Raw genomic sequence first — 14,485 nt, 5'->3', positions numbered from 1 at the left:
AGGCACAGCAGGAACAGCTGGAGCTGCCATCCTGTTCAAACTCATCAGCTTTCACTGAGAGCAGATGAGGAAAGCTCCATGTGACCCCCCCCAGTCAGAAGGAACTACTGCTTTTGTATTGTTAGTACAGGTAAAGGTGAAGCAGGTTAATGATTCACCCCATGTAGTACAAATACTTTCATTTTCGTTAATTTTACTTTTTTTCCCCATTTCTGACAACCCCACACCTCTCAGGGAATTTGTATTTGGGCTCCTGACACGCCCACAGCAGGAGAGCAAAGAAATGAGGTGGGAGATGGCAGCAAAGCTCCTGTTAATTATTTCTGATTTTAAAGAGCTTGCAATGTTATTGGTCTGCACAGACAAGACCAACTTTGTTCACCCAGACTCCTGTTCTTCCCATCAGGCTGGGGGGAGGCAGAGAGGCTGGAGAGCAGGGAAGTCAGACAGACCTGCTCTACTGGGATGGCCAGTCAGGGTCTTCTTAGGGACACTGTTTTCCAAAAAAATGTGCAATACCTCAGGAAAAAAACCCACCTGGATGTGTCCAGTCCTTGCAGCAAGGGGCTCACCTGCCCAGAGCAATGGGAAACACAGTGACAGCTCAAGGGTGGTGCTGCAATGCCAACAAAGAGGAGGGAGCTCAAAATTAGACCCCCTAAGGCTCCCCAGTGTCTTTGTGCCAGGCACAGGCACCATCCTCAAACCCAGGCTGCCTGGCTCCTGTCCAAGCAAAAATTGGACTTGACCCCGTGGAGACTCCTTCCTAAAGGAGGCAGAGGTGCCCTGGAGCATTCCCGGGAGCCCACCCACCCTCGGGGTGGCTGTTGTGCAATGGGGGGGTGTAATCAGGAGGTAAATCAGAGGGTGCACCCTCGGAGGGACAGCAGAGCTGGGCTGGGCATTGGCTCCCCGGCTCTCACGTGGGGTGGTGCTCACCTGCCAGAGCTTTTGGATGCTATTCCTTTAAGGCACAACAGGTGGAAATGCAGGGCTAAAGGAGTATTTAAACCAGCCTGGCACTGCCAGAGCCCTGGTCCTGCTGGGACAGGGAGGCAGGACACTCACAGAAGGTCCCGGGGTCACCAGTGGACTAAGAGTGGTCAGCCCGAAAGAAAAAGCAAGAAGCACAAAACCCCTGCAGAAGGAACTTCAGGTGTAAGTAGTGCTGCTTCTTTGTCTTTTGGAAATGCAAAATCTTTCTTACTACCTCTTTGAGGTGGGGAAGGAGAAGAGCAAGAGTCTGGAGCCGCTTTTGAGGGCTCTTCCTCACACGTGTAGGGAAGCAGCAGGTCTCAGTGGTGGGAGGCTGATTTCTTGTGAAAGAAGCTCAAAAGCACAGGAACAGGGTTGTGACAGTTATGTTTTCTTCTCTGCAGTAGTTTTTTTAATCTTTCCTTTCTGGAAAAAAAAAAAAAGAAAAAAAAGGATAACTGTCATTACAATATTTGCATTAAGTATTAACCTAGAAAATAACAAATGTTAGTAAATATTTCTATAGCAACCTAAAGCTTTGCTACTCAGCCTAAGGTCATTATGGTCTTTTGAATTACAAGAGGCAAATTTTGAAATTTAAGAGGAGAATTGGTGCAGTTATGTCCTAAAGGAGCTCTGAGGAGCTCTCAAGCTTGTACAGCTATCAGGAAGATAAATAAGAGAATGGTCTGGGCACAGTGTCCTAAAACTGAAATCAGAGAGTCCTTTCACACTCAGACCAACAGTGAAGGTGTGGGTTTCTGCACACTCTGCAAAGAAAACATTCATACAGGATTTAATACATTCCATCTGAAGCACAGAGAAATATCAGTTCCTAATTGTTAATGAATCCTGCACTGGCACTGTCCACCCATCCAGGGGCTGTACAGTGAGTTGGGCCATGGGATGTTCCTGCTCCCTGCAGCAGGAGTAAAATTAAACTATAGAATAGTTTAATATTAAACTATAATTAAATAATTAAATTGAATAATAATTAAATGTTAACAATTGAATAAATAATTAAATAAATTAAATAATTAAGTAGAATTAAGCTGCAGAATAGTTTAATAGTGTCAAAGTTGGTTTCACTTTCCAGCCCAAGAAACACATGAACCATGACACTCTTATCTGAAAAGCAACAAGTTGGTGCATGGGATACCTAACACCATAAAGGAATATAAAATTAGGTCACATGTTGATGAATCTAACAGCTTAAAGGAACATAAAATCAGGCCAACAGCACAATCTCAGCTGGGATTTCAGTCACTGCCATGAGGGCTGTCTGATTGTACTGCTGCATTTCTTCTCTGGAATATATTGCTCATGCAGGGCAGTGTTTAACTGACAAACAGTTTTAGATGGGAGGGTCACAAACACTGCAGAAATTCCTAAAAACTGCTGATTTCTTAATATGTCTTGATAACCTTCAGTAAGTTCTGCCCAGGCTTTTCTGCTCACTGTATCACAAAAGGAGCACCTCCTATTTATCTTTTCCATATTGTAAAGGAGTTTGCAACTTGAAATGTTTATTTTCTGCATGTGTTTAGGTCAGCTTGATCTTTTATCTGAGAGTTGATTCCTCGTCCTTAACTCCATGAAAATGGGGTGAAATGGTGGCTTTTCCCCATCCCACTACAGCAAACAAAACTCACAGTAAGGTAATATATGAAGTGACCTTGATGAGCAAAGTAAAGATGGGGATAACCCAGTCCTGTGCAGGAAGAAATCTGTTGCTGTGCCCTTTTTTGGGGGCCCAGAATTCTTCAGCACCTCCATAAATCACCCCTAGCACAGATACCAGTGCTCCTCCTCACAGTACAACCCTTAATGCTGGTCTTGCTTTAAAAGGATTTCAGGGGGGAAATATTACCTATATATAGAATATATATATCACCTGTATGTTATTATTTCTTCAACTATTTGAATAACAGCAAACATGCCACAAAAGAGAGGGGCTCCCAGGCTGGAATGACAAATGGCACAACTAAATCCTCGTGTTTTGTCCATCCCACTGCACGGCCTTGACACTGGTCATTGTTAAAAGCAATAGTTAATAGCTAATGGATTGGGCTGTGCTGATCCCTGGCAACTTCCATGAGGAGCTCTGAGGAGCTGGCATGCTCCTGGTGCAGCTGAGTCAGCAGAATTTGGGGACTGGACTCTGGTATTTCGTACCCAGCCAGAGCAGCTGCTTGCTCACCTTTGCATAACTCGGGGATCGGGCCCTGATCTCTTCCCAAACATTATAAATCTGAAGATGTTTCTCCCTAGGGCTGACAGATTCCCAAAAGCACAAGGGAAATGCAGGGAAGGTCTTGTCACGGCTGAGGTTTGGAAGAGCCAACCTGGTCAGAGAGCACTTGCAGAGGAAAACCTGGGGAATACCAAAATGCAGGCAAACAACAGTGCTGGAAGGGAAGGTGATGGTCCCAACCCAGGTCAATCCCATAGTGCTGAACCAGAAAAGTCCACACACAGTAGATTAGGAAACACAGACAGAGAGGTCTCCTACTACACCTACTGCTGACCAGCCTCCTGCTGCCTGCAAAGGCACCATCAGCCACTTTCTGTGGATAGTCACACTGAAGGCATGTCTGTCTAAGAAAGAGGGACTGACTATGGGGTTTGAGGGAGGCTCTGACCTCCCCAGAGCTTTACACACAGCATTAGAATGTCTTTATCACTCAGTGGAGGTGCAGTGAGGTTTAGAGCACATCTCCCCTTCCATCTGCAGAAGCACCAACACGAGCCACTTACCTGCACTCCCTTTCACGTGGGCTCAGCAGGCTTTTCTCCTCCCTGGAGCTCTGAGGTTTGGACCTTCTGCTCTTCAGCCAACATCCTTTGAAAGCCATAAGGAACAAGAGCTCTTTCACCAGCAGCTTCATGAAATTCTCCTCCAGCAGCTCGAGCAGCACTTGCTCCTCGCGGAGCGACCAGCGAAGCTCGTGACACCCCTTCTGTGGGTTAGGAATGTCACTGTCCTTGTGCCACACAGCACTGGAGGCAGGGAGGGGGTTTCCAGCCATCCAGTGGAGGTTCAGGGCAGGTTTTTACGTAACAAAGTGGCTGTGCCTGCTCAGACCTGCCCTGCCTGGGAGTTTTCACCATTCCTTCAGGGAGCGGGGGAAGGTTTGAACAGCATCTGAGAAAACAGGACTGGAGGCAACTCAGAGCTGCAGATGCTGGTTGTGCAAGAACACAGGAACCACTGGTTTTGGTAGACACAAGTGCACATGTGTCCCCAGAGACAGAGAGGCAAAAATTCCTTCCTGCTCCAACATGCTTATGAAGACCCTGGTGCCACCACTTGCACACCTCTCTGGAGACAGCCATATCTTTGTTCCAAAAAAAAGAGATCTTGGTAAGCCTTCCCTACCTGATGAAACAACATGTGGGTCTGTAACCCAAAAATAGTTGATTTTTTTTTGGAGAAGAAACCCGAATAAGAGATTACTCAAATGTCACCAAAACGGGAAGGCTGAGCTGGGATCATACTTGCACCACAGAGGGAGGGCTGGAGGGCAGTGAGGTGACCATCAGCCAGAGGAATTGCTAGTTAGCCAGGGGCAAATATCAAGGCCCTCTTTGTGCCATATTGTTTGCTTTCTGCAGAATATGTTGTGTTTATCTTGCTGGCTACTGCTGGGATATGTATGAAAGAGCATTTTTCATGCTCAGTGAGTTAATTATTAGCCCTGGACAAGTAGCCATTGAGCAAGTGGGAATCACAATACAAGGAAGAAGGCACAACAGAACACCTTTCATCTTAACAGGGAAATAAACCCCTTTTTCTTCTACCGGGAATTACCCTTAATAAAAGAGTGTCACTCGATGCCCTGAAATCAAATTCCTCTGGTTGTTTATAAAGATTTGCCTTGGCAAATCATCTCTTATGGGTCTCTTCCAGCTCAGTGTATTCTATGAACTTGGAATAGGCAGGGAGATCAAGAGCCATGCACATTCCCACCACTGCACTGGGCACTGTCCAACAGCTCAGGCCAAAGAAAACAGTTGAGTCAATTAAGAGCCTTGGTTTCCTCCGAGCCATCACTCTGTCCAAAAACAAAGGGAAGGTCAGAAATATTCATCCTGAAGATTATGGATGTGTTTCAAGAGATGCAGCTTGGTTTGTTATTGCCTGTCACTGGGTCCTGGCCCAGGGTTAATTTGGGTGCAGTAGGTTGGACAGGTGGGACAGGGCTTTACTTGGCTGAAGTCTGATTCTTGGAGGAGCAGGGCTGAGGTAAATCCCTGCAGCTCACTAAGCTGCAGCTGAGGAAAGGGGGGAAAAAAAGTAGAGGTGGAAATATTACTGTTTTTCTCTTTCACATGTCCTTGAAGAGACCAGGGAAACAAAGAGCAGGAATTAAAACCAGGCTTCAGTCAGGAACTCTGCTCTATGACAGAAGGAAGAAAGTTTTACAATGAGTGTGGTGAGGCACTGGAACATTTTACCCAGAGAAGCTGTGGCTGCCCCATCCCTGGAAGTGTCCAAGGCCAGGGCTTGGAGCAACCTGGGCTAGTGGAAGTTGTCCCTGCCCGTGGCAGGAGATGGAACCAGAGGACCTTTAAGGTCCCTTCCAACCCCAACCATTCTATAATCCCTGTTGATACCATCCTATCTCCTCTGAAAAGCGAGGCTTTGGACCTCTCCCAGATCTGGCACTTGGAGTAATCCATCACCATCATTGCACATGTACTGAAAACCAAAAATGAAGAGACACACAGGCAAGAACAGAGTTATCAGCTTCCTCTTTCCCATTAAATTCCCTGACAAAAGCAATTAAAAACCATATTTCTCTCTCCTTCAAGTAGCCACCACCCTCATATCCTCCAAGCAAAAAGGATTCAGATGACTAAGTTAAATTTTGCGAGCAGGGTTACTCACCAACTTCTGTGTCTTTTCCAGGGAATGCAAGAAAAATGGCTTTGCTAGCACTCATCTTCCTCCTTGCCCTCCTCCCAGCTGGATCTGCAAAAAGCAGACACCTCCCCAAGGCAACAAGTAAGTGTGACTGGCCTGGGGCACAGCTCTTGTGGTGGCACCTTCGGGGAGCAGCTTCACCTCACCAGTGCCCACCACTGCCCCGGGACCTTCTCGGGGCACCTGGTGCTGAGCAGCCCAGGGTCCACCCTCGCCCTGGGACACCTGAGCTGGGTGGCAGAGGTGACATTTACAGCCAGCACGTGTTCCTCTTGCAGTCTTGAGCCCCGTGTTCGGGCCGCGGCAGGTGTACGGCGTGGTCGGCGGGTCGGCGACCGTGACGTGCTTCTACCCCCCCACCTCTGTGAACAGACACGACAGGAAATATTGGTGCAGGCAGTCGGGCAGGAGCTGTGGGACTGTCACCTCCACCAGTGGCTACGTGTCCTCGAGCTTCAAGGGCAGGATCTCCCTCACTGACTACCCAGAGGCAGAAAACTTCCAGATCAACATCTCCTCGCTTGCGTCGACGGACGCCGGCACTTACCTGTGTGGTGTTGGTGACAATGGCAGAGGGCTCTCCTACAAAGTCACTCTGAGTGTTTCCCAAGGTAATTACAGGCTTCTTAAAATACTATTTTCTCTTACATTCCCTCCCTGTTTTAAATAAGGCTCCACAGATCTCCTGTCCAGCGTCTGAGAGCTCAAGGGGCTCCCCGCTTTCAGCAAACAGCAGTTTGCACTCCACGGGCAGCAGGCCCTGACTGTGTCTCTGTATTCACAGATCCACCTGTACCCGAGGCAGCTGAGCTCTTCTACGTGAAGCTGCACAGCACCTGGACCGTGATCTGCAGCTTCGGGTCGGAATTTTCCACCTGGAGGAAATACCTGTGCAAGATGGAGGGAGAAGATTGCCACGACATCATCGATAACCAAAACGGTGTCATTGATGAGGATTTCAAGGGGCGAGTTCTGCTGAGCTACGAGCTGTCTGCAGACTCAGTCAACATCATGATGACTCAGATGGACTGGGAAGACTCAGGCTTGTACCGGTGTGGGGCTGGTGAATATGGGAAAAATGGAAAATCCAAGGAACTGGATGTGTTTATCTATGAGGGTAAGCTACTCCCAGTGCATTTTAGACTTCATCTCTGCTTCTCTTTAGAAGCATTGCTAGCAGTCTCGCTTTATTTAACAAGAACTTTTATTTCCCTTTGCAGGCTGCTATTATCCTATTCTTCATCTAGATACTTCTTCCTATTTATTTAACTGTCTATAATGCACTAAACCACCACTAATAAAGCTTGTATCAAGACTTAGCTTTCCCAGCAGTGGCTGGCTATCTTCTCCAGCCCAAAACAACAGGACACAAATTCCATCTCCCAACTGCCTTTTCAAGTCTTGATTCCTTAAATCTCAGTATGACTGATGTAGAAAGGAGAAGACCTGCCCTTCCTCTAGCAAAGGGAAAAAAAAGCTTTGAAGTGTCCATACACAAAGCCAATAAGCAGCCAGTGAATTTGGGGAAAAGAAAGGCCTGACAGACTCTTTAGGATCAGTTCCTGGCAGTGCCAGGACAGTCTCCTGCTGGCTGCACCCCTGAGCTTTGCCTAGCCTTGCTTTAGCCATAAGAGCTTTGTTTGATCTGATAATAATATTTATCTTCTTGGAAGATTTGCCACGTGGACACAGGTGAGACGTTTGTAACTGCTCGTGTCATTTTTATCGACAGACAAAAACTTCCCTCAGATGAAGACCACGGTAACTGCGAAAACTGGAACTTCGGCAACTTTCGAATGCCTCTATGAGCCTCTGAAGAAATCCTCAACGAGGATCTGGGCCAAGTGGGAAGCTAACAGATATAACTGGATCATAGACAACACAGGCAATGTGAGGCCACAGTATAGGGGAAGAGTGGCCATGTTTGAGAACCCAGATAACAAGACAGTCACCGTCATCCTGAACCAGCTGAGCGAGGCAGACAATGCCTATTACTGGTGCATAACAAATGAAGCGAAGGACCAGCAATCATCAGCTGAGCTGAAGGTCATAGAAGGTACGAGGTGGCGCTTTGGCAGTTCTCTGCCTGCTCAGTGGGTACAAAACCACCTCCTAAGCACCACAAACGAGCAAATCTGGCTTTTTGGGAGGAGACGCAAAGTCCAAACCTGAACTCGCTTCAGTGGCTCTAAAACTGAAACACGTGGTTTCAGCTTTATGAGAAAGTGCTCACAGACATTTCTCGTGCAAATATTTCTTAAGCCTTGCAAAAAAAAAAGCCCCCCAGCTTTCACCCAGAGATGCATAAAGAGCATCCTTGGCATTAATTTAGCAATGTAGGGAGCACTTTCCCTCAAAGGGCATTAATTTAGGAATGTAGGGAGCACTTTCCCTCAAAGATCCCTCTGCAGCAGCACCACTACCTGCTGGCTACCATTCCCACCACTGCAACCACTAACACCAGCCTTGATGTTCCATTTGCCCTTGCAGGAAAACCTCAACTGACGGGAGAGAAGGAAGTGGAGGCACAAGTGGGCTCACGGGTCGATTTAACCTGCGCCTACACGTGCGCCTACTACTCCTACGAGAAGTACTGGTGCAAGTGGAGCCCCAGCGGCTGCTCCATGTTGCCAGCTTCTGATCTGAGCCAGCTGGGGCCACAGGCAACCTGCAGCACTTCCAACAGGACAGTTATCCTGAGCTTTGACTCGGTGACGGAGGAAGACGCGGGGTGGTACTGGTGCGGGGTGAAGAACAACGGCCTCTTCGGGGAGACCATGGCAGTGAAGCTGTCGGTGACCGCAGGTGAGCCCCGAGGCAGAGGTTTTCCTGCTCGCCCGGGCTGTGGATCACGCTGCCTTGTGCCGAGGGAAGTCCTCTCCGCAGCCACTAGGTTGCAGCACCTCAAAACACAAGTGCTGTACACCCGGGCAGCCTCCCAGCGAGGTGCCAGCATCGCCCTGATCCTGCACAACTTGCCATCAGTGTTTTCATCCACTCGTTGGTTTTGGCTTCCTGGTCCCCACCAGTCTAAATCTCACTTCCTTCCACACCAATTTTACTGTTAGCCCTGCCCTTCCTAATTGTTGCTGTTACAATTTGTAGCATCATTTAGTTTCAGCCACATCTGTCACATCTTCACCAGGTGAAGAACTGATCTAGTTCAGAGACTTATCTTGCTCCAGGGAGCTTCTTAGCTTAGGAAACAAGTGTGCAACAGGAGAGGAAAGACTAACACCAACAGCAGGGGGCTTAGTCTCAGCTTTGGTGCACTATTTTGGAATTAAGATTTTTTTTCTCGTGGAGGAATATTGTTAGAAGCAGGGAAAAAGCAGAGCACTGGATATCCCATATTTAGCCACCCTAAGTGGATCATGGTCGAAGTGAAAACCTCATTTCATTGCCTTTGGGGGTAAAGGAGCTAGAAATAAAAGCAAAGCAAGTATTCAAAACTCATTCTGGAAACATTAGAGGCAGAACTTAGCAATGCAAGAATTTTTCAAAAGTTTGTGGGCAGAGAGAGTCTACATGAGATTTCCGCAGCAAATTATTTGCAATGAGATTATTTCAGATCTCACCCCCCCCTTTTAAAGAGCCCCTCATGCAGAGCCAAAACCCACAGCAGCTCCACGTCCACCCAACACATCCAGCTGGTTTTTGTGTCCCCACCTCTGTACTGTTGCTCACTAACCACACTTCCTTCCCTGGGACACAACAGGAAGGGATGCCAAGCACAACCCAGAGCTCCTGGATGTGGATGCCCCCAACCATGCTGAGTTCCCCAACCACGTTGAGCCTGGCCCTGGACCCCGAGGAGGAGCCTACAGTGAATCTGGGGTGCGAAGTGGAGCTGCCCCAGCAAGGTTGGTTCTCTCTGTCATTGATAATTCTTGTGAGGTTTATATTAACCCATTGTGGGTGCTGTGTTTGTGCACCGTGTGTGCGGTTTAGCAACAAAAAAAGTTCTTGTCCTGAAAGAACTTTGCTCAAAACATCAGAGAAAAAGAAGAGGGAAAAGCTACAGCAAAGGGCAACATGACCTGAAATTATTCTGTAGGTCAAGAAAATGGTGCCAGAAGGGAATGATTAGATATTCCAGATACAAAACAACTACTTGAAAGTACTTCTGTTAATATTGGAGGAATTTCCTTCTCACATTTATAACCAAGCTGCTGATGCAGCTATTTTGGCACAACCTCTATACTGTATTTTTATTTGTTTTTTTAATCTTATTAGGATCCAGTTCATTAAGTAAATTGCATCAGGCTCACTCAGAATTACCATCCTATACAGATTTAGGCTGCTGGACTTTCAAATACATTATTTGTAGTGATCTTTCTTTCCCTCTATTCCAGCTCTGATCAAGGCCATGGCTCCAATACTCTTCCTTTAGTACTGGGCCCCATTGCTGCCCTGCTCCTGATCATTGTGACAGCTTTTGCCATCGTTAAATACAGGCAGATGAAGAGATCTGGTGAGTCCCTGCCCTTCCTGCCTCTCAAGAAACATCAGCAATATTAAGATGAAGGCAACACCTTTGTGTCTTTGCTGGGCTGAGCTGCCCTCCTGGTTACCCACCATGTGAGGGGCAGGGAAGGGACCTTGCTGGTCCCACTGACCCCATCCTTGGAGCTCCAACACCCAGGACAGAGTGCCCAGCTGAGACAGAGCCCACCCCGTGTGTGCTTTGCACCTTGTATCCCACAGCATCGCCTGGCACAGAGGGTTCAGGTGCCAACGTGCTCACACCAGCTCTAAAAAGAGGATTTATTTATTTCCCCCTCTCTTACCAGACCTGGTGTCCATTGGGAGCTACAGGACGAACATCAGCATGTCAGACTTTGAGAGTGTGAAGGATTACACTGCCAGCAACAGCGCCTGTGTGAAGGAGAGCCAGGAGACTGCCATCGGAGGGGACGGTAGGGTGCTGGCTCCAGCCCCCCCCCCCCGGGGTCAGGGGTCTGCAGAAGGACCCCACAAAAGCCACAGAAATGCCTGCCCACCACTGCCCCCCTCCCTAACACCTCCCTTTGCCTCCCTGCAGAGTTCATCACCACCAAGGACACCCCGGAAAGTGCCGCCGAGGCGAAGAAGGCAAAAAGGGTAAGAGGAGGCAGGAGAGAGGCCACTGACCTGGGAGACACAGCCACAGCCCTCCAGTCTCTGCCAAAGGGGCTGCCTTCCTCCAGGGGCCTTATTTATACCCAGGTGCTCTCAATCTGCTGCAGGATCCAGCACCTGCTGCAGATCAGCCTCTGTGGGAAGGACCTTTCCCCTTTCCTGACTCCGTGTTCTAGTGGAGACAGTAACAGCAGTCACCTTGCTTCAAACAGTAAACCAGGTCAGCCCCAGGTTGCATCAGGAAAGTTGGGGTTGTTACCATAGAGATGAAACACTGGGATAAGCAGTTGGCCAGAAAACAGAGCACATCCCACCTTGCAACCCTCCCACACGTGAGCAGTGGTTCAGGGGGCACGAATAGGCAGGGAGGGCTCTGCCATTGCAAGGGCTGTGACTTGTTCCTGTGATTCCTACCTTTTCCTGCCTTTCCCTGCCTCTACTTTTCCCTGCCAACTACTCCCCCACCCCTCCTTTTGGGGAAGATCATGGTCAAGTGGCAGCACTGGGCAGTAGCTGAAGGTACCAGGTGCAAACCTGTGTTTTTCCAAGTCCCTACCCACAGGTGAGATGTGGGTGTTGTAAGTGCCAAGAGCTGGACTGGAGCAGTAAAGGAAACAGGAAACCAGTAAAGCCTGGCAGCTTTAGGACAGGGAGCTGGATGCCAACACACAGGGACAGGTTTGCCATGGAGTCCCAAACCCACAAACACTTGGGGCCTTCCCAGGGCCAAGCAGAGGAGTGATGCTCACACCAGCACCGACGTGACCCTCTGGATCCTCCCACTCACCCACTCTGCCCGTGTCATCCTGAGACCCTCACAGCCCACAAAATGCTGCCTTTCCCCTGCCACGTGCTGCTGGCCATCCCCAGCCACCTAACTGTGTCCTCCTGTCCTTCCCCAGAGCTCCAAGGAGGATGCTGACCTCGCCTACTCCACCTTCCTCCTCACCTCGGGCAGCATCGCTCAGGGTGGCCCCGGGGGGGACAGCACAGCCCTGGACGTGTCCCCCTCCCAGGAGCAGGTCTGAGGGTCAGGGATTGAGAGGAGGCAGCGACTGGGATCAGCTCTACCTTCAGGAACACACCAAGCCATCAGCAAGCACACACACTCTTCATTGCTACCACGATTTGCTATAGCTTCACCTTTTTTTTTTTTTTTTTTTGCTTAAATTCAGCTTCGAGCGGTGATTTAGGAGGAAATGTTTGATGCCAAATGGGGCTGGGCTGGAAGTGCAGGGTCTGAGTGAGCAGGTTGGACTGGGAGACCAAGTGGCTCATCCCACCAGCAGTTCCAACAGGCTCTCACAGGGCAGAAGGCACATTTTGAAAAAGTCCCATTTTCTTTCAAAGGCAGCTGGAAAACCCTTTAGAACAGCATCTGATGCTTTTGATTCCTCTAAGCTTTCTCGACCTAAGGGCAGCACCTGCAGGCCAGACATGGTCTGAAGTGTTTTCATGCACAAGCAATAAAGAATATCAGTGGCTTTCAGCAGACCAGGGAACTCGATCCGTGGGAGAGCACGGGGAGATCCCACCCAGACAGACACAGTAAGGGTGGGACAAGCTGAATATTCCCTGGATAAAGCAATGTAGGAAGCAGCAATGATGAAGAAGTGATGAAGCAGAGAAGCAATTTTCCCTGAACACCAGGAATAGGATAGGCTGGTGCCTTACCTGAAAAAGAGAAGGGCTGTGGAAGGGTTTGACAGGGCCAGGGCAGAAACTGCACAGGAATTCAAATTTCTGACCTTGTGCTGCTGAAGTGCAGCTCTGAGACCAAACCATAAAATATAAAGTCTGAGAAGCATCACCTTGGGTAGGGTCTGATGTGACTGTGTTACAGTAACACCACACAGTATTTCTGGTTTAGTAAAGTATTTGCTGCGTTTAAAAAATGAAAACAGTGTCATAGCTCAGGGAGGTGCTGGAAAATGGCTGTTACCTGAGAGACACTGAGCTTCACCAAGGATAAAACACGAATTATTCCTGAATCATGGACTTCCCCAGAGGGCAGCAGCCCCAACAGCATTTGTGTTTTCACATCCCCAGTGCAATAGTCATCACCTTGCCCGTAGCAAGGCTGGGACCTCAAAGGTCAGGTTACAGCTCACCTACCTCCTCTCCAGGGCTCCATCCCCTCATCAGCATGGTGGGAAGGGGCTTGGATACTGGAAAAGGTGTGGAGAGGCCAGGACAGGTCTGTGCCTGCCCGGAGTTGCTGGAAGTGAATGAGTGACTCTGCTGGAAAGTGTCCCCGGGGGTGAGCAGTCACAGAGCGGCAGGAGAACGCTGAGGTTTGGAAACTTCTGAGAGGAGAAAACCCCTTTTGCTCTCCCTTTGTGAATCCACTTCCTCTTCAGCCTGCCCAAAGGCGTCCTTCCCTCAGCTCCCACACCACCCTGGGAGCAGCTGGGATGAGCTTAATTCCCGGGAGAGGAGCAGGGGCTGAGAAAGGGTTGAGCATCCTGGCTCTGCCTGCACCCCTCAGCCCTGGCAGCTGCCTGCCTGAGACCCCTGCTCCTTCCCACTGCTGATGCTTCCAGCTGGCACCTCAATTCCAAAGGGGAATGGCCCTGGGCTGCTGCTGTGCTGTGCAATGTAAAATCCCTGGTTTTGATGGAAGCAGCAAAGCAGGTGTGGGTTGGGGCATGCAGCACTCTGCACAGGCTGTGAGCACTGAATAGGATCAATAGTGAGGACTGTGACAGCATAAGCTGAGGACGTGGAATAAAACCCACACATCTCACTCAAGCTGTGATCCAGAGCCCACCACAATCCATGGAAAAGTCCACAGGGAGCTCACCTGACTCTTCACCAGTGTGTCAGCTGATTTTTGGGGGTCAGTGGTGAGCTGTGGTGTCTCACTGCATCACAGCATCATTTCCAGTGGTTATTCTTTAACAGGGAATCATGGTATGGGCTGTACCTGTGGGGTCTTAAAGGGTTGGTTTCAAGAGTGATGGAGCTGAAATACCACCTTTCAGAGCCTGGAGGGATGTATTCACCCTGACACCTGGACAAATGAGAGTCACTGAAAAAAAAAAAACATGAGAAAGCAAATTATGAGAATCAAAGCCCTGAGAGGCTTCCCCTTGGCCTAAACAAATAGCTGAGGAAGGACAGTGAGCAATCAGGGAGACCTTTCCTTTGAAAGTGAATCACCAAATCTGGTTTGAGGCCAGAAGTCTGACCAGGGTTCTTCTGTGGTGGAGATTAAACCAAAGCAGGAACTCAGTTGTCCTTGGAGACACAAGGACCTTATTCTACGGGAACAAAATCCTGCTAAAGAACCTCTTCTGCAGTTGAAGAATTCCTGGTGTCACCTCTGTAGCACCATTAGTAGCTGGTTGCCCAAGCTGGGAACAGCCAGCCCTTCATCCATCCTGGCTGCTGAGGCTGGAAAGGGAGACCTGGAGAGTTTGGGGCTGTCCCATGGGAACAGAGATGCAGGGAAGAGGCTTG

General features: G+C 49.0%; 1 protein-coding gene across 3 annotated transcripts; it reads left to right on the top strand.

The window, feature by feature from the left end:
* Window positions 1–957: 957 nt before the first annotated feature.
* Window positions 958–14,129, top strand: PIGR (polymeric immunoglobulin receptor). 3 transcript variants are annotated; one of them, XM_032710566.1, is made up of 12 exons: window positions 958–1,158; window positions 2,523–2,633; window positions 5,888–5,983; window positions 6,181–6,513; window positions 6,687–7,019; window positions 7,635–7,958; window positions 8,393–8,707; window positions 9,618–9,765; window positions 10,258–10,376; window positions 10,696–10,821; window positions 10,947–11,005; window positions 11,926–14,129. In XM_032710566.1, the coding sequence occupies exons 3-12, from the start codon at window positions 5,902–5,904 to the stop codon at window positions 12,049–12,051; spliced, it is 1,965 nt and encodes a 654-aa protein (XP_032566457.1). In that variant the 5' UTR covers window positions 958–1,158; window positions 2,523–2,633; window positions 5,888–5,901; the 3' UTR covers window positions 12,052–14,129. The 3 variants fall into 3 exon arrangements, with proteins under 3 accessions (XP_032566457.1, XP_032566456.1, XP_032566458.1); XM_032710565.1 differs by lacking the exon at window positions 2,523–2,633 and having other exon boundaries at window positions 959–1,158; XM_032710567.1 differs by lacking the exon at window positions 2,523–2,633 and having other exon boundaries at window positions 960–1,158; window positions 9,621–9,765.
* Window positions 14,130–14,485: the final 356 nt, after the last annotated feature.

Source organism: Chiroxiphia lanceolata, chromosome 25 (assembly GCF_009829145.1).
Source record: "Chiroxiphia lanceolata isolate bChiLan1 chromosome 25, bChiLan1.pri, whole genome shotgun sequence".
Lineage (NCBI taxonomy): Eukaryota > Metazoa > Chordata > Aves > Passeriformes > Pipridae > Chiroxiphia > Chiroxiphia lanceolata.
Note: the sequence above shows the minus strand (reverse complement) of the source record. Positions and strands in the feature narration are given on the sequence as shown.

Coding starts and splice junctions, on each gene's coding strand:
- PIGR (XM_032710566.1), top strand. CDS start 5,902: ATGGCTTTGCTAGCACTCATCTTCCTCCTTGCCCTCCTCCCAGCTGGA. Junction 5,984..6,180: donor ACACCTCCCCAAGGCAACAA/GTAAGTGTGACT, acceptor TTCCTCTTGCAG/TCTTGAGCCCCGTGTTCGGG. Junction 10,377..10,695: donor CAGGCAGATGAAGAGATCTG/GTGAGTCCCTGC, acceptor CTCTCTTACCAG/ACCTGGTGTCCATTGGGAGC.